The sequence below is a fragment of the Bos indicus genome, chromosome 2 (genome assembly GCF_029378745.1).
Source record: "Bos indicus isolate NIAB-ARS_2022 breed Sahiwal x Tharparkar chromosome 2, NIAB-ARS_B.indTharparkar_mat_pri_1.0, whole genome shotgun sequence".
Lineage (NCBI taxonomy): Eukaryota > Metazoa > Chordata > Mammalia > Artiodactyla > Bovidae > Bos > Bos indicus.
Window position 1 is genome coordinate 19144373 of NC_091761.1, and position 26640 is coordinate 19171012.

Consider the following 26640-nt stretch of genomic DNA (forward strand, 5'->3'; position numbering starts at 1 on the left):
TCTGCTTCTGTTGCAAAATCTGCATACCTGTAATTAGCTCAGTATTGTGTGAGTGTGTGGAACATGTAAGATGGAATTACTAAAAGGAACAAAGAGGATGTTCCTTTGTAAGGATGAAGACTCTTAAACCGTGGACCTTCAGGTGCATTTGCACAAGCACTGAGTCCTCCTGATGAAACATAACAGTTCAGAGGCCACATGGATGTGGGGAGAGCAGAGGGCAGCATAGGAGCCACCAGTTGTTCCCAGGGTAAAGGACACAAACTTCCCACTCATCCTGAAAAAAGGAAATAGTTAATGATTTGTGATCGTCTAGCTGATTTAACTTTGTGAGGTCTGCTAAACCAACGTGATAAAGGAGGAGATGCTATTTTACATCTTGACCCCACTTTTACACCAGTGATTCTCTTAGGATTCACACCAATAACTGGGGCATGTGGCTGGTTGATAGAAACCAATTGCAGAAATCTGAGTCTGTAGTTAGCAGCTGTAACAGGAGAATTCTGAATCAAATTTTGAAACCTTCTCTCAAAGAAGGTTTGATGACAACCAGCTTGACAAAAATGGAGACTAGAATATAAGAAATATGGAAGTTAAAATTCTCTTTCTCATTATGTAATCAGGAAAACTTCAGAATTTGGGTGCCAATCTAGAACTGGGACTTACTCGCTCTGTGACCTTGGAAAAGTAACATACCTTCTCTGAGCCTTGGTTTTCTTATCTGTAAAATGAGAAAATAATAACTGTTTCATGGTTGTTGTCAGTAACAGATGAATTAATATGTTGAGGTGTTAACATATTGCCTAGTGCATGATAGGTACTTACTCATAGAGCTATTATTATTAATAATATTATTTTAAAATATGTTAACACACATTACTATCAACCTTCAGTTTGAACTATAATGTCTAGACATATCACTACAACCTTATTAGCCAAGTGGGTAATATTTTTTAAACACCTACTCCATCCAGGCATTTTAAATACATCCAGGCATTTGGATTTTCATCCTAGATTTCCATCCTAGATTTGCCGTGACAAATACAACTAAGGCACAATACAGTGTGCATTTTGGAAAATGCGTTTTCATAAAAATGAACCATATGTTAGAAAAATAGTAACTAACATTAAATATTAATCACGTACTGCTAAGATTAGCCTAACAAATTGTCACTTATTAAATGATATAGGTTAGGGCAAGATTGAAAGAAATAATACCCCCTGATTAAAACTTACAGATAATTCAAAAGAATCCTTTTAAGTATTAATTAACATTTTATTTGTTTTAAATGGAAATATCTATGTGTTTTAAGTAGTATAGACTACAACCTACTTACATGCTTGGGCACTTAGAAATATTTTATTGTAGTCTCATGAATAGCAGGTAAGGTAGAGAGTATTATCATAATTTTAGAGACAAAGAAACTGATTCTCAAACAACCAAGTAATGACCCAAAGCTGTTACTGAGAGCTGAGTTCTGACTTCAAGGCCAGAGAACTTTCTGGAGTTGGACACTGATATATCACAGTGTGACCATAGGTTGGAAAACCGTGGTTGAAGTTTGTCAACCTTACATGTAAAGTAGATTAAATGGGTTCTACATAGTATTTGCAAGGTCTTTCCCATGGAATAGCAGATACATTTAGTATATGACATTCATCCTGGATACTCAGAAACGTTATAAGATTTAGCTCATGAAGCCTACCCTGACCCCCAGAGCCAGGAATCATGTCTCTCGTCCTCAGAACACCGAGAGCTCTTTGACTGAACTGAAACACTTCCTACGGCATTTATATTGTGTGGTCTGTCCATTCTTTTCCCTTAGGACCACCTCGCATCTCCCTACTAGTTTGTACATTTCTTGGCAGCATGGGCTATGTCTTTTTCATGGTGGTATCACCCACTGTGTCTAGCCTAACACACAGCAGGTTCCCAAAAGGTTTACTTTATAGATTTGTGAACCCCACAAGTGGTTACCTGAGAATGTATCTGCCCATGGTCCTTTGTAAAAACAGGAGAAGCAGTGTGATCCAAAGAGCCGGTGTGGAGGAGATTGTTGATGTGGAAGGGCCATGGTCACTCACGTGTCTGTCCTCTTTCAGGAGTGGCTCTGCCCTGGCCCAACTCTATGGAACCTCTGCCACCTTAGAGCATCACCATTTCAACCATGCAGTGATGATCCTTCAGAGCGAGGTAAAAACCCACCATTCTGCTTCTCTCCTTGAAAGAAAACCAGTGAAACTATGCTTCCTACTTCTCTTTCTTTGCAAGAAGAAATACAGAGAATCAGAACTATCGGACTTCTTTGTGGCTTTTAAGAAATTCTTTCAGATGCCTGACCAAGGACCTTGTTCAGTTTCTTCCCGAGCTAATTCATTTGGGTTTTTATTGTTGGTTAGGGGGCTTTTCAGATTCATTTAAAGCAGACTGTGCACTGCTTGTCACCAGAACATGGCTTTACATTTCTTCAGGGTACAGAAGCCCAGTAACAGACCCCAGAAGTCAGTGACCCAGCATTTCCATTTTGCGAAACCCATTTGAAAAGATGAGGGAATCAGAAACGGGGTGAGAAAGTTACACTTTATTTACATAATTGAGAAACCTATAAAAAAGATAAAAGAACTTAAAATTGCTGGTGGGACAATTTGAACGTGAGAACTGCAACTAAACTTGAGACCCAAGCTGGGGGCCATATGCCTTCTTTTGCTTCGTATGGCATTGCGGGCACTAGAAGTGGTTGGTCTTTTATACTTTTAGCTCTCCATAGAGAAAAAGTAAAACCACTAACTGACTCTAGCTGAGGCATCTGAATTTGAAATTGCCAAGAAAGGATCTGTTTAATTTTCTGCAGGCGTACAGACCTTTTTTTTTTTTTTGAGGCCAGGAAGGGATCATCTGTTCCCCATTATTTGTCAGTTCTCTAGCTGTGCCATTAATTATTATTATTATCATCATTAAGGCCCTGCTTCCCTGGAATAGCATCATTAAATATGGAGGTTTTTTTCCTCCAGCCTATCTTGAGAAAGCGTGTCTTTTGCAATATCCTGAAAGCCTTCTTCGACCCCATAAAGGAGAGTCAGCACTCCGGAACCTGCCTGCAGCTGCGGAAGGCAGAACCGTTGGGGGAGATGGATTTTCAGTTGAGAATGAAACATCAGGGTTGGCTCTCAGTAACCCTGACAGAAACCAGTGTCCCAGCATCCGTGGCTCTGGAATTCTTCTGTGAAAGTCATGTTTTAGATGTGTGCAGAGGGGAATAGGAATGGGAGGAACTTGGGATCAGACTATCTTTTCTATGCTGGTAATATGATGGGCTTACACCCCTGAGGCCAGACATTCACACCTTTGTAATAACTGATTATAAACAGGAGGTCGAGTTTTCTCAGAAGGTCATTTGCTTGTGTCACAGAGCCCCACTAACTCAGAATTTGTCTTCATACAAGCAAAATTCATCAGCTGCCCTTTGTGCCAGGGTTCTCCATGAGGAATGCAGAATAGCAGTAATGGATACAAGCACTGGTGTGTTCAGACTTTGCGTTGATGCCCCCCTCTTCTCCCCATCCCCGTACTGCCCATCAGAAAGGCAGAAATGCAGATGTTATTACCACCCCACTTTCCAAATGATGCAGAGGCATAGGGAGGTTAGATGGCTTGAAGACAGTTGATCTAGATCTTTCTTCCTACACATTTCCCACCCCCCCTTCAGTACCACTCCTCCCTAAACAAGAAATAGAAGTAGTATTTCAGAGTGCCATAGAAGGCCAGTTTGCATATAAACATATACTGATTACAAACTAACTTATAATTATTAAAGCTGATCTGGCTAGCTTTGTCACTCTGTTAGCTATAAACTGTGTTAGTTACTGTATGTCCTTTAAATGTAGCAAAATGCACTCTCACAAAATAATCAATGTTGTCAGATTCAGACCAGCTTCCTCCTGGTCTTCACAGTAGAGTTTACTATAACTTGCTCCTAATAGCTCTGTTTCTTTCCCTGAGAAATTTTAGATGTGTGGCTGGACCGAGGTGACTATTTTTCCAGAGCTCCCAACCATTTTTTCCCAGGCCCCAGTACACCACCAGCCTGTGACTGATCCAGGGGCAAGGGCCAGGCAAAGACACCTGGGTAGAATTACGATGTGGCATTCCTTCAGTTATTTCTCTTCTTCCTAATGGCTGAATTAAGGGTCCAGAAGAGTTTGTTTGAAAATTATTATTAATATTGGACCTGGCCCCAGGTGGAACGAATATACTCTAGTCTTTAAGGAGTGATAGGTTCACCTAATGAGATAAATTAAACTCAAGGGGGCAGGAGATCATCTGGTGCCTGGTACGTAGTAATTTACTAATTGATATTCTGGTTCCCCAGAAGAATTAATTTACCTCTCGTTGGAAAATGTTCCCAGGAAATCTTCACTGCCTTTCTTTTGCACCATCTTCTGGTTCTTGATACTCGGTTTAAAACTGGTCCAGTTTCCAGACCACCTGTTGGTGAGTTGGTATCTCATACTAAGAAAACCTGATAAATGAAAAGTCCTGACTTACAAAGCAAATTAAGTGAAGTGTCTGTCACTTAACAGAAAGGCTTTTTCACTTGACTAAAAACACTATGGAGCTGTCTAGTGTAGCTAAAACAAAGTTGGATGGAAAAAAAGTGTGCTTTTCAAAGGAATGGAGATACAGGTGTATTTGTAGGATGTTCTATGCAAAAGTCACTCTTTAGAGTCTTCCTGTGCCAAGAGCAATATCTTACACTTTCTAGCTACTCAGCAATTACTGTATTATAATTATGTCACACACTTCATCCAGATGTATCTTCATCTTACCTAACACACCATTTCTCAACTTCATCAATATTGTCACTGGGGCCAAGTAAGTCGTTGTGGGGGCTGTTGGGTGCATCGCAGCATCCTTGGCCTCTTCCCGATAGATACCAGTAGCGCCATCCATCAGCGTGACAATCAAAGTGTCTCTAGGCACTGCCAGAAGTGCCCATTGTCCAAATCACCCCCACTTGTGTGCTTGCATGCTCAGTCGTGACTGACTCTTTGCAGCGCTATGGACTGTAGCCCTCCAGGCTCCTCTGCCCATGGGATTTCCCGGGCAAGAATACTGGAGTGGGTTGCCATTTCCTCCTCCCGGGCATCTTCCCAACCCAGGGACTGAACCCACGTCTCCTGCGGCTCCCGCATTGGCAGGTGGATTCTTTACCACTTGAGCCACCTGTGCACCACTGGTCTAATGCTTCTTCTCTTCCTTGAGTCATTTGTTGCAATAGCAAGTACTTCCAAAATGCCAGCTTAAGTCTTTACTAGCGAGACTAGTATATATTCAGGGGTCAGAAAGTTTCCCAGAAGTGTTGTCGATTTCTCTGCTCAATGATCCCACAAGAAATGGAGTTGTTGGCACAAGCATAGCCTTAGTAAGAGGAGTTCAAACACTTTCCAGTTTTCTCTTCAAAACTAGATGTAATAAAGTGTCCCTTGGTGGTCCTCCTCGCCAATGATTATGATTGCGCTTCTGGCTTTGGTCTGTTTGCCAGGGAATCTGTTTGTATTTGCACAGAGTGTCATTAAGCTTTTTAAAGAATTATTTCATCGTGTTTCTAGACTGTTTTTGAAAAAAAAGTGGAAAAAACATGTAGTTGCCAAGCTCGGATGTAATGCTGTCTTCTGTGGCTTTTTTACTTTCTCGTTCCAGGGTCACAACATCTTTGCTAATTTGTCCTCCAAGGAATACAGTGACCTTATGCAGCTTTTGAAGCAGTCAATCCTGGCAACAGACCTCACGCTGTACTTTGAGTAGGTATTGGCATCTGATCTATTTGACAAATGGATATAAAAGTTTCATCCTGTAATTAACTTTCAGGTCCAAACTGGAGGTTGCCTGTTATTCTAACGCTGGTATCAATGTGTGAACGAGCTGAAGTTGCTGTTGTTGTTGTTTTTCCTCATCTAAAGGAACCTCATCAGTGTGGTGTCTGTGAAACAAGACAGTCAGGACTACAGTCACAAGATACATATTTTTCCTTCTGTTTTATGAGCTTTGTTTGGGACTACTGGCTAAAACTAAGTGATGGGCATTTTTAGTTTAAAGACTGGCTAAGGTTGCTATTTTATTTGTGGCCACTCCACGAACTAGGTGGAATCCAGTTCCCCAATCAGGGATGGAACCTGTGCCCCTTGCAGCGGAAGTGTCGAGTTTTAACCACTGGACCACCAGGGAAGTCCCTAAGATTTCTATTGTAGACTATCATTAGTGGTTAGATCTCTAATGGCATTGATGATGCTAATAATGATGAAAAACTTGTGTTGCTGAAAGGATGACAAGAAATCCAAGCCTTCATTCTTCACCTCTCCTCTAGCTCTCTTTCTCAGAAAAGCCATCCTTCTTTCCCCCAAAGCTCAGGCTTCCACCTTAGATGGTGATTCCATCCTGCTCATTTCCTGTGAAACCTGTTCCATCAGGAACCACTGCTTTTGGTGGCCTGGTCATCTCTTCCTTCACTGATATGCACAGTTTTCTCTGACCTTAAAGACCAAACAACTTCTTTTCCTTCAGAAATTCTTTGACCTGACCACATGCTCTTGCATTGCCTTTCACCTTACCTTTCTTTTACTTCCTACCTTCCAAAATAAATGGAGCACATGACTGCTTTTATTTTCCTAGCACCTAGGTGGCACTTGGCAGACCAGTATCCACCTTCACATTCTGCCAGCATTGCAGCATTGTACTTTCAGAGGTCAGCAGAGACTTTCTTGTCCCCAGATTCAACGTCTTTTACTAATTCCTGGTATTTTCTAGCTTCTTTGAGACATCCGCAGGTTTACTGACTTCTTGTCAGTGTCTACTCTCTTTTTTTCCCCAGCATGCACCTGCCTTCCTCTCTCCTTTTCTGGATCTCTTATAGTTTTCTCTTCTCCTTGCTTCTATGTATGAGTTCCAGTTCTTCTTTCTCTGCTCACTCTCCTGGACTCAACTCTACATTAATTCTATAGAGGCATAGAGAAGACCCCAAAACTCTTTATTCTAACCCTCCCTCACATTCTAGACGAGTCTCCAACTCCCATCTCAAAAGGCTGTAGTGGCCTCATCACCTTCAAAGCAACCTCTAACCTTGGTTCGTGTTTCAAGGTTCTCCCTCCATAATCTGCCCCCAACCAGTTTGCTTTCTTACCTCTCACTTCTCTCCTATGTGATTTATACTTCAGCTAGACTGGTCTAGTGTTACTCTTTGTGTTTTGTTTTTCAGAAAAAAAATAAGTCTTTTTTTATTAGTCAACTGCATGTTACCCTTTGAAAACAGCTTATGCAGTGCCCCTTGCTCTCCAGTGTATCTCTCTTCCTCCACTTCCCCATCTGGCTGAACCATTTCCTGCCACCTTTTCTAGGAAACCTATGTCACTCCGTTCAGATCTTACTGTGCTTGGCATGGTGTCAGTGAGAGTTAGCTTCAATTATAAGGGACAGGAAACCCAAAATCACAGTAGCTTACTTCTTTTGTCACGTCAAAAAAGTCTGGAGATAAGCAACCAGCAGTTGGTAGAGCAGCTCCATTGTCATCAGGGACCCAGGCTTCTTTATCTCTCTGTGTGGCCACATTCAACACCTGGTTTCCACCTTAGCCCAAGGTAGCTGCCCATGTTTTAGGCACAATGTCCACCTTCCAGCTCTCAGAAAGAAGAAAGGAACGAAAAAGAAAGAAGCCAAAGGTAATGCAAGTTATTTCTTAAGACCATTTTCTGGAAACTTCACGTAACGATTCCACCTACATTTCATTGGCCATCCCTAGGTTAGGCTTTGTGTTGGGTAATTGCATGCCATGCTAAAGTCTAGGAGTTCTATTACTAAGAAAGAAAGGCAAGAGAGAGATTGGAGTAGACAACTGACAATCTGGGCCACAGGTATTTGTTGTTGGTCTCTGGTGAATGGGTTATGACATGGCCGAGTGGAAAGAGTAGAGGCTTTGGGATGATATTGGTCTGGATTTAAGTCTCATTCTAGTTAAACCTGGTATACTGAGCCCATGTGTCTATATTTTCTCCCTTCTGAAACACCATTTAAATGGCACCAGATAAATTTAAAAGCAAATGCGAATCTATAAGGAGAAAGGGAGAGGACACCAACAGTTGAGAAGAGGTGTCAGTATGTTTGTGGCAAACGAAGGCACGCTGATGAGGGTCAGGTGTTCTGGCAGAGTGGACCGGAAAGCAGGACGACTGAGAAGTGAGCTGTAGGCCCCGCAGAGCCTCCCCTGGGGCTCAGAGACAAAAAGCACCATGAAAAAATGAATGTGATGCTCACAGCTTAAGATGAGGAGATTACTAGAAAGTCAGTTTTCAGGACACTCAGAGCCCACGAAGTCCTCCACCAATGTAGCCAGAACTCCCTCTCTTCTATCCCTGGAGAAGGCCAGAAGTTTATCCTCTGGAGAGATGAAAGAAAGTGCTCTGGACTGAGAAAAGCTCAAGGTGGGAATGGAACTTACGCAGAAGTCAGAAGAGGGGATGAAGTAAAATGGATTGAAAACTCAAGCCCACAGCCCAGTCAACCAGAGGCCAGAATCCATAAGCCACATACCCAGGTTCCTCAGATTCAGCAAATGGAAGTATAAGAAGTTAAATTTGAATTTCAGATAAACACTGAATAACACGCATGCACTGTGTGGGGGGGACATGCACATACAGCTCCGGCTTAGCCTTTTAATGTCATTCTATTACACAGAGACACCAAGGACCACAGAACATTTTAGGAAAACCTCCCGTATGAAACAGGGCACAGTTCCGAGGTGGCACAGTGGTAAAGAATTGGCCTGCCAATGTAGGAGGCGTGGGTTCATTCCCTGGGTTGGGAAGACCCCCTGAAGGAGAAAATGGCAACCCATTCCAGTATTCTTGCCTGGAAAATTCCATGGACAGAGGAGCCTGGCAGGCTACAGTTCATGGTGTCACAAAGAATTGGACATGACTTAGCGACTGAGCATGCATGTGCACCCATATGAAAAGCAGAGGCCAAAACAGGAAATAAACAGAATTCAGAGAAAACAGCGGGGAGAAGAAAACAAAAACCCCAAGCTATTGTTAATATCCTTAGAGAGCTAAAACATTGTCTCCATGAAATAAGAACAGGGTGCTTTAAAAAATAATAGGAGCAACTGTAGAAGAAGAAAGAGCTTTTGGAAATTAAAAGCATGATGGCCAAATTAAGAATCACGCGAAAGCATTGAGAAACAGTCAAAGGACAGTAAAGCAGAAAAATGAAAAGCACTGCTTTATTCATTGTGTGCTTTCTAGTGTTGTTTCATTTGTTAACTATGTGTATGTAATACTGTTATAAATATACATTTTAATTAATTTAAAAAATAATTTTAAAAGTCAAATCCCAGCTCTGCCACTAGGTAGCTGTGTGTCATCAAATTACTTACCTCCCTGATCCTGGTTTCTTCATGTGTAAAATGGAGATGATAGTTCCTACTTTATCTGTCTTGTAAATGTCTTGTGTGTCTCATAAATGGTGGCATCTACAACCTCATTTGCTTTATAGACTATTTATTTTGCATGTTTTGGGGCCTTCATTTTGACTTAAGTATCATGATGTTCCTTTTTTTTCTGAATTAATACTCCTGTATTGATTGCTTATGGAAACCTGTATATCTTTAATATTTTTATTTCCCATGTCTGACACTTGCAGGATTTTACATTATTTTTCTCAAAGGAGAAGCATTTTGCCAAGCCAAGTTTCCAAGTAACTTCTAAGGGAGAAAAAATGTCCACAGTAGGAGTCCATTCATCAAGGCCTGTTAGGGATGTGACGAATCTCTGAGGGATGCAGTCAGGGAAGCTGGTGGCACTTGCTTGCTCATTACTCTGCTCTTATCTTAATGCTACAGCCCCTGCTAATGTTTGCTGACTCCAAAGAAGCTGGCTTGTTCTCTTTCTGTGAGTGTTATTGTGTTTTGAGGCTCTGAATAGCTGCTCCTTCTCTAATCTAGACCTTCAGGAGGCTGATTCACTTGCCTGTCTAAAGTTGCATTAAAGTATTGCCATATTTTTAGGCAAGACAACTCCTCGGGTTAATGAAGGGGAAAGCAGTTACTACAAACTGTCTCCCAGTTACTTTTATTTCACAGAGATACAGTTGTGGAATTGAAAGGACTGTTAGCAATGATGTCATCCAACTTATCTCCTCTATTTCGCAGATCAGGTACTAAGTTTGTAGGTTAAATAGTGTAGCTTGGCTCACATAAGTAACTTGTGGATAAGTTGGAACCTCTACCTCTGGTTTTGGGGCTTTTCCACAAACTGTATTCTTTCTCTAAAGGAAGAATCAAGTACTTGTCATTTAAATTGGGGATGCATTATACATGGAAATATTGACCTTCCCAGGTGTACGTGAACCAGTTTAATATGAAAACCAGCATGAGTTCCCTCCTCTCTCCCAAAGCAGAGCCAGAGACAAGAGCTTGCATGCACATAGTCTACTTTTGGAGGTAACATCAGAAATGGGAGTCGAGAACCAAGACAGTGAAATGGGGAAGGAGGGAAGCTCTTCTAAAGACACGTCCACTTGTTGGCCACCCTTCTGGTCAGTCAAGCTTGATCCCGCAGGGACTATCTGAGAAGACTTATATAAGCTGCACCTCAGAATTGCCATCAGCCTCCAGCCTCCATAAACCAAGGCTGTCCCATGGATGTTAAAACTTCCATGCATTTCCAGGATGCGCATCCCCAAGGGCTGGGGATTCCTACAGCCATTCCCCATCCCACACGTGGAGTCAAAGCAGTGCCAGGGCAGAAAGGGAGGTGCAGGGCAGCGGAGACAGGAGCCACGGTGCTGGCTGGAGCAGAAATGGCGGAAGAAACGTGGGCTGTGGGATGGCCTTGTACACTTTCTAGAAGTTTGGATTATGCTTGGTTCTTCTGTCCTAGCTGCTGCTGCTGCTAAGTTGCTTCAGTCGTGTCCGACACTGTGCGACCCCATAGATGGCAGCCCACCAGGCTCCCCCGTCCCTGGGATTCTCCAGGCAAGAACACTGGAGTGGATTGCCATTTCCTTCTCCAATGCATGAAAGTGAAAAGTGAAAGTGAAGTTGCTCAGTCGTGTCCGACTCTGTGTGACCCCATGGTCTGTCCTGGCTACTTAACTCAAAAGCCTTGAAACAGTTGAGGCCAACCAGAAAGGAAGTTCACTGCTTTCCTCCCCTAAGAAGGGGCAAGTCACTGTAGAAGGGGTCTAGGTGGACAGGCACAAGATCCAGGCCTTTGAGGGCAGGGGCTGAGGGTTATGACTCATTCCTAGTGGCAGGATATCCTGCCACGTGCCAATAGAGAACAATGTAAAATTCCTGGAAATATGGAATTCTTTTAAAAACAACCACAAAACCTCGTAAAGTCAATTTCTAATGGCTTTGGATATGCTCAAGACTCTATACTACAAATGATGGGTGAAAGCAGAATTCACAAGTTTAAAACAAACAAACAAACGAAAAAAAAAAAAAAACTCAGTGTGAATTTCTAGGCTTCACAACCTTAAGTCTGGGGGTTAATTCTTCAGTCTGATTTTCCAACTCACTGAAAACATTTTCCAGTTACCGCTGAGTGGTTTTCTGAAATTGATTTCTGTGCCTATTTCTGAGTCCCTGCAGTGAATACAGCTTTCATAATTAAATAGTAATTTCAGCATCTCAAGCAGGAATTAGATATCCCCTGTTGGTAACCAGCCATGTAGCTTTGAGAGAGTCACTCACTTAATCTCTCTTTCCCTTAGTTTCCTTGTCAGCAACAGAAGAACAGGTACTTCACCCATACCGATCTCCTACTAGAGTCCTGGTGGTGGCCAAAGGAGATTATCTGTATGAAAGATGATGAAAATTTAAGTAATCTAAATAATTTAAATTTGAAAACATTGACAATTTTAAGTACCTTATAAAGAAAACAATCATTCAACCAGAAAGGTTAATGAAATTTTGGACCATAAGAGATAGTCCTTGTCGGGGCAGACAGAGAGAGATCCAAAATTACAAGCGTTAAAACTTCAAGATGTCACAGTGGTCCTGGACTGACTCTCTGCCTGTAAGTTAACAAAGATGACCTTGCATCTTCCACAATTAGTGGAAACAATACCTAAAATTCCCTGAATGCTCACGTGGGAGTTTGATATACACATTATTCTGTTTAGCACTTAAAGGGATTCTGTCAGAGCAGGTACTATTACTGACCCCATCATACACATGAGGAAACTGAGGTTGGGAGAAAGTCAGTGTTTTGCTCACCATGTTGAGTGGTAAAGCTGAGATTGGAACCAAGTATTTGGACTCCAAAATGTATTTAGCTACTCTGTCATTCTCTCTGCAGTTCTGTAACTGTTAGTTTAAGAGAACCAGAGGGGAAACTGAGGCCACTCCTGAGAACACTTGGGAACCAAAGGCAGCAGTGGCTCCAGTTCCAAACACAGTAGATATCATGCAGGTGCGATTCAGCTGGCTGTAGATGCCACCAGCAGGTCGGGATGGGCTGAGACCCCAGGTAAGAGTTGCTCAGGAGACTCACCCATGGGGCTGAGACTGCAAGCAGAGGCTCCTTGCCTATCGCTGAGCTAAACTGGGACATAATAGAGATTGGTCCCTCTTTAGCTTGAATACCGTCATGGAAGGTGTTCCTCTAGGTAGCAGGAGCAGTGCAGCATTCATCTCAGGAGGTTGTGACCTCAGAATACTGTGTCCCTCATCTCAGGTGCCTGCTGCTGCTGCCCTGCACTGCTCTAGGATTGCAGCATCTTCTTGCATCACCTTTAGAATGGGAGCTCTGTGAATGCAGACATCTTCCTCTGTAGCTCACTCTTGGAGCCCCCACACCTGACCCACTGCCTGACATAATAAATTTTCAAAATTTTAACTCTCTGATATTGAATTGTCATATAAACCTGCAAGGTAGATATTGTTATCCCCATCTTCTAGATAAGGATACCTGGGCTTAGAGAGGGTACGTGACTTGCCCAAAGTCATCAAGGTTTCTGTGCTCATATCTCCACGCCACATTGCCTCAGATCACTATTTAAATAGAGAATTATCCAAGAATTCAGATTTTATATACCCATTTGGGTGCTTAATGCTTTTCCGGTTGGCTTTCTAAATTAATCAGACTGATCTTCAAGTTGAAAATTTTTCACTTCCCTTTGTGCTCTGCAAACATTCATCAACAATTACAGAAAACGCCCAGTCTAATGATTTCTTTGTCTCTGTCTTTCCAAAAGGATGCAAAAAGGAGCATTTCTCAAAGCATCTGATGATGACAACAGAATGTACCAAAATTAGCTTAGATTGTTGGGAGTTATAGTTTGACCATCTTTCTAAAAAATTAGACTAATATCTAGAACAATTTATTTTATAAAACACAATAAGAACCCAACAAATATTTCTACTGCTATGCAGATGGGAGTATTCATTCATTCATCATTCAATGAATGTTAAAGGGCCACTATGTTCAATGTTTTCAACCTCCACAGTTGCCTGCACTCAACTAGTCCCTTCTTGGAAAGGAAGAGGATAAACGAATGCATAGTGAGGTGTAATGAGTACAGAGCTTGACCCATTGTTCCTTCCCAAACATTCTTATATTTTAACAGAGCTGATTAATTAACCCACAGAAATTACTCTAATGGTAGAACTACAGACACAGTGACAAGTTAATGGAAGAAATATTTTGGTACTTTCTGATGAACATCAACGCATTTTATATCTATTCATCCTCATGAGTGAGTGAAAATTGCTCAGTCTTGTCTGACTCTTTGCAACCTCATGGACTATACAGTCCATGGAATTCTCCAGGCCAGAGTACTGGAGTGGGTAGCCATTCTCGTCTCCAGGATTCACCCTCATATCTCCATCCATATGATATTGCAACTGAATAAAACATGAGAGATTTATCCAGTAGCACTTACTGACGCCTTCTTTGTGCCAGACACTGTGCTAGTTGCTGGGGATGCACACAGAGAGAAGATATCATTCTTACCTTCAAGGACTCAGAGCCCAGTGTGAGAGTGAGAAAAACAGTAATACCCCACCTTGGGGAGAGCTACGTGCGTGCGTGCTCAGTTGCTCGGCCATGCCCAAGTCTTTGTGACCCTGTGGACTATAGTCCACCGGGCTCCTCTGTCCATGGGGTTTCTCAAGCAAGAATACTGGAGTGGGTTGCCATTTCCTACTCCAAGGGATCTTCCCAACCCAGGGATCAAACCCATATCTCTTGTGTTTCCTGTACTGGAAGGCAGTTTCTTTACCACTGCACTGCCTGGGAAGCCCACGAAGAGTACTAGGGGCCACGTAAATGCAGGGGCAACGAGGGCACGCCCCATCCAGCAACCCCTTGAATCTCTTCTTGGCCTGGAGATTATAGATCAACCGAACTCACGTGTAGGGTCCTGTATTGTCTTAATTTTCTGCCATTATCAATACTGAGAGTTGTTCTGCTCTTTCTATTTCTTGCATTTGCCAGTTTTATTTGTGCTGTCAACAACAGCACAGCCTTTAACAGATAATTTTATTCAGGTATTAATGCTTAGCTGGTCCTTGTGTTATCGGTGCTAGTCTAACACAGGGACACAATTCACTTTCAAAGTGAAACATATAACTTTTTTTCCCTTTAGTCATAATTACTGGAATTAACATCTGCCTACTAATTTACTATTCCTCTGTGGTGCTTTTATGCCCAAAGTCCAGAAATCTCTCCAGAATCTGCCTTTAGGAATCAATTGCAGATGTACGGTTTGCCTGTTGAATGAGCTGTAAGAACACGGAGAGAAGAGAATCTTACTCCCCTGTACCCATCTCACCCTGTCCCCTGCCACCCCGTCTGGTAATTCTGGAGTTGAAATTGCCACCTTGACGGTAAAAATCTTCCTAACATTCAAAGACTTTTAGTAGATTCAGAACAGTTAGATAAACAGATAAAGAATATGTGTACATACTTATATAGAGAGTTATATAACATTACAAAAAATATTCCCAATTAAAATATACACAGGGTTGGTGATTTCTCACTTTACAAAAAAAAGGTGCCTTGCAGATAAATGAGAAACAAGAAAGACTTTCAACGTAGTGATGGGTGACTGGTAACCAATCTTTAGAATTATTTCTGAGGGTAATTTTACCAGTTCTGTTCAAATGATGCTTTTTTAAAGACTGCTATTTTTCTGAGTGGAACATATGTCAGGAGAGCAGGATAAAAGCCTAATAAAAACATATCTGATTATAAATGAGATTTTCCAGTAAGTTGCTTTTCACTAGCCGAGGTATTTGCCATTGTCCTTGAAAACCAAGGTTGCCAATGATCTTCTTGAAAAGTTAATGATATAGTTCCTCATGACAGAGGCGTCTGGATCCAGGGAGTGTTATAACTTTGTGGATTTTCAAATGTTCATTTTAGCAGTCCCATGGTTTTAAAAGTGCTCCTAACTGTTTCACCCATGTTGATTTTGACTCCGTATACTCTATCTACACATATAGATGCTAAAAGGAGCAGTTGTGTGGGCCAGTTCCTTTCTCAAAAGTACAGTGAATTTCACATTGTTGCTTTGTAATGATTATCACTAAGGAGGAGGTCAGAAATACCACCAAGGCTGAGGATCACGACTCTGGTCTGGGCCATGTGCAGCTCTTGGGAGCATCTCCTTGTTGATGGAAACCTCTGTCTGGTGCTCACCATGGCTCAGTACAGCAGCCTGTGATGCTGTCATATCTCTGTCCAGACGCTCATAGCAGGCAAGGCTATTCTGCCCCCAAGGCTCATGCTACACACAGTTTATAAAGATTATCACACAGGCCACAGCTGGGAAGCTGGGGGCCTGGAATCTACCTAGATTTATTCATAACTGCCCTGGGATCCTGGGGAAATGACTTCACCTTCCTTCACCTTGAGTTTTCTGACCTATAAATCAGAGAATTACAGCAGCCTTTTTTAAAGGTTACATATGCCCCTAACAATCTATATTTATAAAGAAAACTCAAATTAAACATAGGAATCATTCTATGACCCAGCAATTTTGCTATACATTAGTGTATGAAGTGAAGTGAAAGTGTTAGTCATTCAGTCATGTCTGACTCTCTGCAACCCCATGGGCTAGCCTGCCAGGCTCATCTGTCCATGGAATTCTCTAGGCAAGAATATTAGACTAGGTTGCCATTTCTTTCTCCAGGGGATCTTCCCAACCGAGGGATCAAACCCAGGTCCCCTTCATTGCAGGCAGATTCTTTACTATCTGAGCCACCAGGGAAAGCCCTTTGCTGCTTGGGGCAACTGTTATTCCAAAAGCTTGTGTTGTATCCGAGCTCTGCCACTCACCAGCTGGGGCCAGTACACCCAATGCTTCTGAGCTTAATAACAGTAGCTAATCCTTACTGAAGAGCTACTGTGTGTCAGGCACTCTGCTAAGTGTTTTACATAAATCCTCCCACCAACCCTAACCTACCCAAAGTCAGTCATGTGCTTAATAAATGACAGAAGTCTGCTTGGAACAGTAAGGACCCAGGTGGTGATGGGGACTCCAGACAAGAAACAGGGGAGCCAGTAGCACTCAGCATCTTGTCCTTTGTCCCCCAAACTACAATGAGTCAGCACTAAGTGTCCAAGATCCTACTCTGACTTCCACCATAAATGCCATGGTAGTATTTTCCAAAGTGTATTCTTTAAAACATCAGTGCCATGGGAGTCTATGGTCAAGTCGAGTAGGCTTTTCTATTACTACTACTACTACTAGTAAGTCACTTCAGTCATGTCCGACTCTGTGCGACCCCATAGACGGCAGCCCACTAGGCTCCCCCATCTCTGGGATTCTCCAGGCCAGAACACTGGAGTGGGTTGCCATTTCCTTCTCCAGTGCATGAAAGTGAAAAGTGAAAGTGAAGTCACTCAGTTGTGTCCGACTCTTAGCAACCTCATGGACTGCAGCCTACCAGGCTCCTCCGTCCATGGGATTTTCCAGGCAAGAGTACTGGAGTGGGGTGCCATTGCCTTCTCCAGGCTTTTCTATCTCAGTGTTTTGTAGAGCCTTCAAAAGGCTAATGTGGGTGGTGAATCTTCAAGGATCACAGGAAGCATTTCTCAAACCCACTTGGCCAGAGCACCCCCTTTACATGCAGCACCTCCTAAGCCTAGCATTTTGTGGGGTGCACACTGGGAAGCAGTGTGTCAGGATCCTTTAAAGAGCCTCTCATTAGGAAGTGCCAAAAATGTGAGACCTTGGGAAATGATTCTTAAAGAGCCAAAATGGTGATGTCTTTTTTTCCTTTCTCATTATAAAAATGAAAAATCATAAAACTAGATTAAACAAAAGTTTTGAAAATAGGAATGGCATCCTATTTTCACAAATTGCGAAGGTTCCCTTCTTTTCTTTTCCATATCCACACATCTCTACATGCATTTCCACATGCTTGTGTAGCCACACTTAAAATGTGCTGATACTAATAAACACACGTTGCATGTCGTCTCACGTAATCCTCACAATAACTCTGAGTCACCAAATAGGACCTTCAAGTTAGAGATTAAGAAATTGAGGTTCAGAGGGTTTAAGTGACTTTCCAAAGTTGCACAGAAAGGAAGTGACTGAGCTATGGTTTAAACACAGTTATTTCTGACTCCATAGCCGATGTGTTAAGGCCCTGAAATGATGAAATGGTTACTTTTTAACCTCTACAAAAGTATTTGTCCTGAATTTACTACCAGGGAGTTTATATTATCTTGGATGATCATACAGCTCAGTTCTATGTTGAATGATAAAAGAACATTCTGGAACTGTTCCCACCTTTTATGTGTCCTTGCCTCCCTTCTCTGACTTTTTCAGTAAGAGTCACAGGGCTTCACAGCAGGTAATCCCAAATGCGGGACCACACTGATTTCTGTTTTATGGCTTGATAATCTCTTCTGTTGTAAATACATTTGGAAATGATTGTGGCTTTTTGTCAAAGCCTCAACATTTTTTAAAAAGTGGTTTATTTTGATAGCATTTTAGCCTCATGATTTCAAATATTAAATTACTTGGTTGAGGTGGTCATATTTTCCCATAAATGTGTTTATATCACCACACAGACTGAGAATTTTCATTTGATTTCATGCAGAAGGAGAACGGAATTCTTCGAACTTGTCAGTAAAGGAGAATATGATTGGAACATCAAAAACCATCGTGATATATTTCGGTAAGAAAAAGCTCTTGTTTGTGTGTTTATTCAGTATTTGAAGATTTACCGATGCCTTTTTGACAGCTAAGAGTGCACAAGTGATGTTTAAAGGACCAAATCTTAGCTTACATTCAAAACATTCAGAAACTAGTTGAATAATTAGAGAAAAGATAGAGAATATGTCTTTTCATCTTCTGATTTATTTTATATTGCCTCCTCTCCATACATTTGCCTTCAAAATTAGAAGATGTTTGAACTGGTCGTGTTTCAGCAGGCATGCAAAGTGCATTGGAGATGGGATTTTGGGACCTTGGAAAACAGTTTCACAAAACAAAGGAAAGTGGAGAGTTAAGTTTGGGTTGTTTTGTTTTTAGAGACAGCAGGCATTTTAGATGGAAAACCAATCAAAAGATTTTTGTGTTTGGAATAAGGAATCTGTTCTAGACTTTTCATGGGACTTCTTCTCAGTAGTTTAGGAAAGACAGCAGCAAACTCTCGTTTTTCCTCGGCGCGTTTTAACCACTTTTCCCCACTGCAGCCACTCCAGCTGGGTAGGCACTGTTCCTTTTTCCCTCTGCCCTGTCCTTCCACCGTCCTCACCTCACCCATCCACAGACAGTGCCTTAGTCCTGTTGCACAGCTGTTTAGTATTCCTGGGAAAGCTTGTGAGGCCAGGATTCTGGGTTCAGTGCATCTGCCCCACAGCTGGGCAACCACTGAAAACACCCCAGGTACCCTAGCCCAGCCCCCAGCCTTTATCCCAGTCTCAGAACACAGAGCCTGCCTGCCCCTTGCCTCCACAGCTGACCCTCTGCTCACTGTCTCACCAAAGGGCCCTCTACCTGCCCTCCTCTGCATTCATACTTCGCTCTGTTATCATTTCAGATGACATTCTTGTTGCCCTTCCCGAGGTGGTATCGGGGGCCTCCTCTTGTCAACACCTCCATCTCAGCTTCCTGTTCTAGGTTCCTATTCCGGCCCTCCTCCCCGACTCCCCACCCCTGACCTCTGACCTTGCTGTGACAATTTTACTCCTTTTGGCATTTTCAAAATCTGGCTTTTAGTTTTTTCCCCAGCATAACCTTTCTAGGCTAAAAAACATGCTTCCATCTCCCTCAGTTAAAAAAAAGTCATCCCTAAAGTCTGCCTTCTTCTTAAGGTCCAATCATAGGTTTCTCCTCTCCTTCAATCCCACAGCTCAGCCACACTCCTCTAACTTCGTACAAGGCAGTTTCTTTCTTTTTAGATCACTCAATTCCACAAGTAATGATAGGAATACATTTTTCTGTAACAGATCAGAACATGATGGATAAAGCCCCAGTTCCTGGGGTATTACTCCCAGTTCCCATGCTGTGCACAGCTTTGCTCTGTTTTTAATTCCTTGTTCATTTTCAGACTATTGTCAGAGCATTTCCAAACATGTGTACCCATGGGAAACATGCTATTTAGTGTCCATCTGTTTGTTTAACATACTTTATATATTTACATATCAATCTGAGCTAGCTTGTTCCCTCAACTGTATGCCTTGGAATTCTTTCCGTGTCCATACCAGCATCATCTTTGATTGCTGCATAGCATTCCAAAGTGTATCTAGTATCTACAGTAAATTCCTCAACTGAGGAATTTAGTTGCTGAAATGTGATTTCTGCACTTTTTGAAAGTCACCAGGCACCTCCCAGGGATCATATCCTACGAGCTTTGTTCTCTCCAGCTTCCTAGATCTCTTCACAGTCTGAATTGTGTTGGCCTTGCCTTTCTTAAAACTCTCTCCTGCCTTGGCTTCTGCAAAGCCCATGCTCTTCTGAATATTCTGCTATCTTCTGACTCTTTTTTCTCCTATTTGTCTTTCTCTAACCCTTCCTTCTCCCTGTGTGTGTGTGTTAGTCACTCAGTATGTCTGACTCTTTGTGACCCTGTGGACTGTAGCCCTCCAGGCTTCTCTGTCCATGGGATTTCCCAGGCAAGAGTACTGGAGTGGGTTGCCATTTCCTTCTCCAGGGGATCTTCCTGATCTCCTGCATTGCAGGCAGATTCTTTACTGTTTGAACCACAGGGAAGCCCTCCTCCTCCTTACTACCCCCTAAATGTAATCTCCCCTCAAGGAATTCTTCTCTTGTTCCTCAGCATCCTCACAAATTGTCCTACCAGAACCACTGGGGTCTGGCCTCTCTCCGGAGCACAGCTCCTAAAATGCCAGCGTTTATTGTGTGTTTCCACATGAGTGTTTTCCCACAGAGGTTTTCAAACTTTTCTGCAGGGAACCCTATAGGTAAGAAAAATCTTATTTGGAGGCAGAGTACATAAAGCAGAGATGAAGTCTGCAGGAACTCTCCTTTCCCTGCAGCTCTGCACCCCCCACCCCATTTCACAGCTGGACTCTGACCATGTGCATGTGAAGGAGGGGGTGGTCTGGGAAACACCATCCCAGAGAATTTTAAAATAGTAATAAAACCAACTAAAAGTTAGCCTGCTTTTTATCATCATCATGTGCCTGCAATCTAAACAATGTCAACGATGAGACATGCATCCCAGAGAAAATTCTTTTGTTGGTATAAATTCTAAACAACTGCTGAGGTTACTGTTGAGGATCAAAATAATTGCTCTGAAAGCTTCAAATTAACACAGTATTACTCATCCTTTCATTGTGTATGGATTGTACACATGTAATTTAATTCCCAAAACACCCAGTGTTCCCGTCAGCCCTAACACAGGTGGGCTTGGGATGCACTTTCAAGAGTAAGTTCCTTACGGTGCAGAACCTTTTGGCCTCACTCCACATGCAATGCTCCAACCTTTGGGGATGTCACCTTTCTGCTTTTAAGCAGTATATTCAGAATAAACAATGGTAGCGCGGTGGTGGTAAAGCTAAACAGAACTCGAGTTACCTCCGTCCTGTCATCTTATGTTGGCCTTTTGGGATCTGTATTTGTGCGTAAAATTTAAAGCAGTGAGAGACTGTCAACGGCAAGGTGTCATCTTTTTGTTTGGCAAGCATAAAATGCAGTTCATACATGTGATCTTTTACTAAAATCTTTTAAATTAAAACGTATTCCTCTTTTAAAAAAATTACTATATAGTAATTTTTTAATTTACTGTATTTACAATGTTGCTGTGATTTACAATGTTGTGTTAGTTTCAGGTATAACAGCAAAGTGAATCAGTTATATATATATATATATATATATATATATATACACACACACATATACATATATGCACTCTTTTTTAGATTCGTTTCTCATATATATCATGACAGAGTATTGAGTCGATTACCTATGCTATACAGTTGGTCAGTATTAGTTATCTATTTTATATATAGTACTGTGTATATGTCAATCCCAGTCTCCCAGTTTATCCCCCCAAATATTTCTTTTTAGTTGCAAATGCTTTTAAAACTAGAGAACAAATCTAGAAAGTTATGATTATCTCAAGATAATTATTGAAGTAATTTTGGCAACTAGAGGAGAATCATGGGAGCAGTGAGCCACTGGGAGTCTCAGACGCTCTAGGGTCACATGGCCTCTTCTGACCCCATGGCAGACATTCCTGACCTTCATTCCTGCAGTTGCACTAAGCAGATTGCACCACTAACTGTAAATCAGACCAGACTTATGCAGACATCAAGACACCAACAGTTGCTGCAAGCTCCCTCCCTCCTCTCTTATTCCAGAGATGGCCTTTTAAGTACAGAGACTGACTAAAAAATAAGATAAAACTGCCCATTCACCTCCTTCAATTCTTCCCTTGTAAGTGCTCACGCTTATCCTTGCCTTTCCATCCCCACATTTCTTGGTTTTATGCCCTTTTTAATTACACTTTCCTACCAGTCACCCTGCTTCCACTCTCTGCTTTAAACTATTCCCACATCTATTAATACCTCTTAATTAATAAGAGGTATTAAAGCCCTCTCCTTGAAGCTTTGGCCAAGTGCCTCCTTAACTGAGCCCCCAACGTTAATTGACTCCCTACACCAATTGGATAAAGGTTTTCGACATCTGCCATCCTCCTCCCCAGCCTTTATTCTGTCTCCTTTCTCCATACAGACTTCCTGGCTCCACTGTATTCACTGAAAGTAGAGATGTTCTGTCAGACTTTTCGGATCCCAGCCCTAGTTTTGATACCCCCTAGTGATGTAACTGAGTGATGTGATCTGAGTGATGTAACCTCAGGCAAGGTACCTAACCACCTCCCCCCACTCCTCCCCATCCAGGAAGGCAAAACATTCTCTGCTTTGTAAAATGGAGATAATAATGGTATCTCTACCTCATATAGAGACGATATAAATCACTCTTTAATGCCTGTTCAATGCATGTGTGCTAAGTCGCTCAGTTGTGTCCAACTCTTTGCAACCTTATGGACTGAAGCCCACCAGGCTCCTTTGTCCATGGGATCCTCCAGGCAAGAATACCGGAGTGGTTGCCATGCCCTCCTCCAGGGGGTCTTCCTGACCCAGAGATTAAACCTGGGTCTCCTGCAGCTCCTGCACTGCAGATGGAGTCTTTACCACTGAACCACTGGGGAAGCCCCATTCAATAAATGGTAGCTATTAGAATTCTCATCATCAGAGCACCTTGCTGATACTCAAAAAATTTGTTGATTGACTGATTAATGTTGACATGAATTTGAGAAGTAAGCTTCAAATTATTGAGTAGATGAGACTTAAGTAATGATCAACTATGGTACAAGTAGGCAAGCTCACAGAGATTTTATTTCCTGTCTGGGAGAGAGAATACAAAGTCCAACACATTACCTACAGTTTTGTCCCTTTCTGGTCCCAGCAGAGGGTCCTAAAATGGTCCTAAAATGAAAAGCACTGGAGTAGAACAAGAGGGGTGCGGCAGCTTTGTGATAAGCACGGAATCCTGAATCCTTTCCTTCCTTTGGGAAAGTTACTTAATCCCTCCACACTTCCACTGACCTCTCTGGAAACTAGAAATAATAGCACTCTGTGATGGGGAGTCATTTACTTAGTGGTTAGTTAGTAGGTAGTTGGTACAGTGTTTAGTGGAGAGGCAGGCACATGGTGAGGACTGCAGAAGCACTTGTCACAGAAGACCAAAGATGAAGAATAGGCTGATGTGTCTCTCTGCACAGGTTTTAGCTTGGTAGTGTTTGGAGTTAGATGCTGCCTGACTCCGAGAGCGCTGCTCCTAACTGGTGCTGCCTGAGTACGCTTTGAAAGACCTATTGTTATCTGCCGGTCTGCCTTGCTCCCTGGAGTAGTTTCCTGGGGAAGTGACACAAACCTCTCACCACCGTCCAGGCATGCTCTGCCATCTGGGAAGCAGACGTGTTTCTAAGGCGTTCAAACCCAGCAGGGTATGAAATGTTAACACCTGACGTCAGGACAGCCCTCTGACCTTTAACAACACACCCCTTTCTTCCAAAAGGAGTGAGCCAAGATGTGGTTCCCCAGCTCAGATCCTTCACTACTTCTCATCACATGCAGCTAGCTTTAATACAAAGAGAGATTTGGGACAAAGAGTGTGCCTGATTTTTCCCCTTCCCACCACACCCAGTTAGGAGCATCAGAGCTGCTGATGTCTGTCATAGCCTCCCTCTCTAGAATGCTCCAGGTGATGGTGTCTGTTTGCTTCTTTCTCCTTTTAACCCTTGTCTTGGTTTTCGCAGACCGTTGTCTGCCGATTCTTTATTCTTCCTTAAAGGCAGTCTGTTTAGGGCTGAATTGTACACTGTTTTTCATGGTTTGCATGATTGCTTATGTTAATATTCTCACGTACATTTTAAGTTTTGAAACTGGGGTTCCCCGTGTTTTTTATACCCAGGGTTCAGTGTGGATTCTAGATAAACCAATAGAAATCTGCCCCTCAAAGATCTGATCCGGATCTTGCCTGTATATTCTTATATGCTCAAATTAATAAAAGCTGTGGCTGAATATGTTTCTTCTTCGTAACGCTTGTAAAACAGGGCTGTAGCCAGGTAGTAAACTGGAGTGAAACCGTGTGTCTCTCCCTCGTAAATATTAGCTCTGTGGAGCCGATAAAAATGCCGGAGCCCCTAACAGGGCAGGCTATTTGCCTTTTGCTGTGGGTTTTCTTCCGTCCCCATCCATCAGTGATACTTTGGTAAATAGGTTCACCAGCTATGGTAGTATTATATACTGATTCCCTTGCTGAGTGTTAAAAATAAAAAGCATCGTCCATTACAAATTATTTTCAGAACTTGCTTGGTTTAGGTAGGGAGAAAGCAGGGCTTGGCTTTCCTTGATCTACCGCAGACAAAACAAAAGGGCCGCTGAGAGGGAGTGTGAGCTTTGTCCTCCGAAGCAGTGTGGTTGCACGATGGAGATTTAAACATGGGACTATAAACAGTGCTTCCCTTGTGGAGGTAAAGAAGATGTGAGCTGGCCTCGGTCCCATTTTATTTATTTATGTATCTGGGACGGGTTTGTTTAGGAATGCAACAAAAGATTATTCAGGCTGTTTTGTTTGGTTCTGTTTTTCAGATCAATGTTAATGACAGCCTGTGACCTTGGAGCCGTGACCAAACCGTGGGAGATCTCGAGACAGGCGAGTGGTGATTAATGGCAGGGCTCAACCAAGGGGGGGACTGGGGGGGACAGTATTCCCAGAGCCCTGTCTGCCAGGCACTGAAACCCAAGTCAATTTGCATCAGTATTAACGCGGTGTAAAAAATAGCAGGAGGCTGAGGGGCGACATAGTTTATTGCCCAGCCTTTCTTTATCATGCTTCCACTGAGAACTAATATTTCTGACTCTGTAAGATTTTTTTCTTTTAACACACTAAATCCAAATAACACTTTGGCCATTTCTTAAGGCAGGAGTTTCAAACGTAGTGTTTTTGAATAAGTAACCATATTTTAGTACAAGGTCCGATTTTTCACATCTGGTTAAAAAAAAACACAAGGAGGTAAAAAGGAAATTTGATTTTTTTTTTAAAGCGTATTTAGAAATCAGAGGGCTCTTTGGCCAAAATATGAGGTATCTAATTTAATTTGTACCAAAAATTTAATGCATTTACTGGTTTCACTGATCAAAGGTGTTAGTTCTAGAGCAAGAATAGTTTTTAATCTCATAACTACCCAGCTTAAGATTTGATTAATTTAATAGCTCTTTCCGTTTTATGAGGCACCTCCTGGGTGGGCTGTGGGGTCTAAAGCAGTAACTTGTTAAGACTTGACATTTGAGGGAAAATAAGATACATTCACATAACAATAAAAACTAATATTTATTGACTGAATAACTGTTAAATGTCTGCTTTGTAAGTGTTATATCATTAAATCCTCTGAGGTGGGTATTGTTACTGTAGGGGCTGAATAATAGCAACCCAAAGCCATCAGGTCCTAATCCCTGGAACCTCTAAGTATTACCTTAGAAGGAAAAAGGGTCTTTGCAGATGTGATTACGTTAAGGACCATCACTATCATTATCTGGATTATTCAAGAAGGCCCTCAATTCAGTCACAAGTGTCCTTAGAAGAGAGAGGATGGGGATGGCACATTCACAAGAGGAGAAGGCAAGGCAAAGACAAGGCAGAGACTGGAGTGATGTCGCCCCAGGAAGGAGGGTGCTGGCAGCCACAGACACTGAAAGAGGCAAAGGACAGATCCTCTCCTCGAGACTCTGGGGGACCCTGGCCCTGCCAACACCTTAATTTCTGCCCAGTGAACTGATATTGAACTCCTGCCCTCCAGAACTATGAGAGACGTCATTTCTGTTGCTTTAAACCACCATGTCTGCAGTAGTTTCTGGCAGCCCTAGGAAACTAATACAGTGATTATTCCTATTTCACCAATGGGAGAAATGAGGCTTAGAAAGGATACATAGTCTGAGGTCATACAAGTGTAAGTTGCATAGCTAGGAATTCAAGTCCTAGCAGATTAAGTTCCAAAGTCTTTCCTTCTTAACAGTGTTTTATGCTTTCTTACATAGAAGGCACCCGTTAGCCTTTTTAAATGAGGCAAGTGTGTTGGCAGAATGGGCTGTGTTACCACTAAGCTCAAGATCTCAGTGGCTAAAACCAACAAATCACCTGGAGGCACGTGCCCCGGGGTTGGCTGGCGCCTCTGTCCTCACACTGGACTGGGGCTGAAGGAGCAGCCACTGTCTGGATCATTCCAGCAGAGGCCTGGGTGGGTTTTTCCCTGGAATTTAAAATGTCATTCCCCCAGCAATTCATTGGCCAGAACTTGTCACAAGACCCCGTCCAGACAGGAAATGCAATCCTTCCCAGTCCCCAGAAAATAGAAAGCCAGGAAGAGTTGGTGGAAACATAACTCCCACAGTTTGCCCTTCTAATCACCAAAAATGTGATTCACTCTCCTTCCTGCGAGCAAAATATACTCATCCTCCCCTCCAAGGGAGATGACCCAAACACCTATCCGTCAAGGGATTAAGCTCAAAGTCCAGGATCTCTGGGTGATACGTGCGCATACCTACAGCACGTCTGGATGTAAACCAGAGGCCCACACACACCCAAAATGCAGCACA

At 42.4% G+C, this 26640-nt stretch overlaps 1 protein-coding gene across 1 annotated transcript in view; it reads left to right on the forward strand.

The window, feature by feature from the left end:
* Positions 1-26640, forward strand: part of PDE11A (phosphodiesterase 11A) — a 425081-nt gene that overhangs the window by 349393 nt on the left and 49048 nt on the right. Inside the window, exons 14-17 of the mRNA XM_070798928.1 lie at positions 2104-2194; positions 5702-5802; positions 18111-18188; positions 24637-24700. Coding sequence (XP_070655029.1) covers positions 2104-2194; positions 5702-5802; positions 18111-18188; positions 24637-24700 — 334 coding nt within the window. The remainder of the gene's footprint in view (positions 1-2103; positions 2195-5701; positions 5803-18110; positions 18189-24636; positions 24701-26640) is intronic.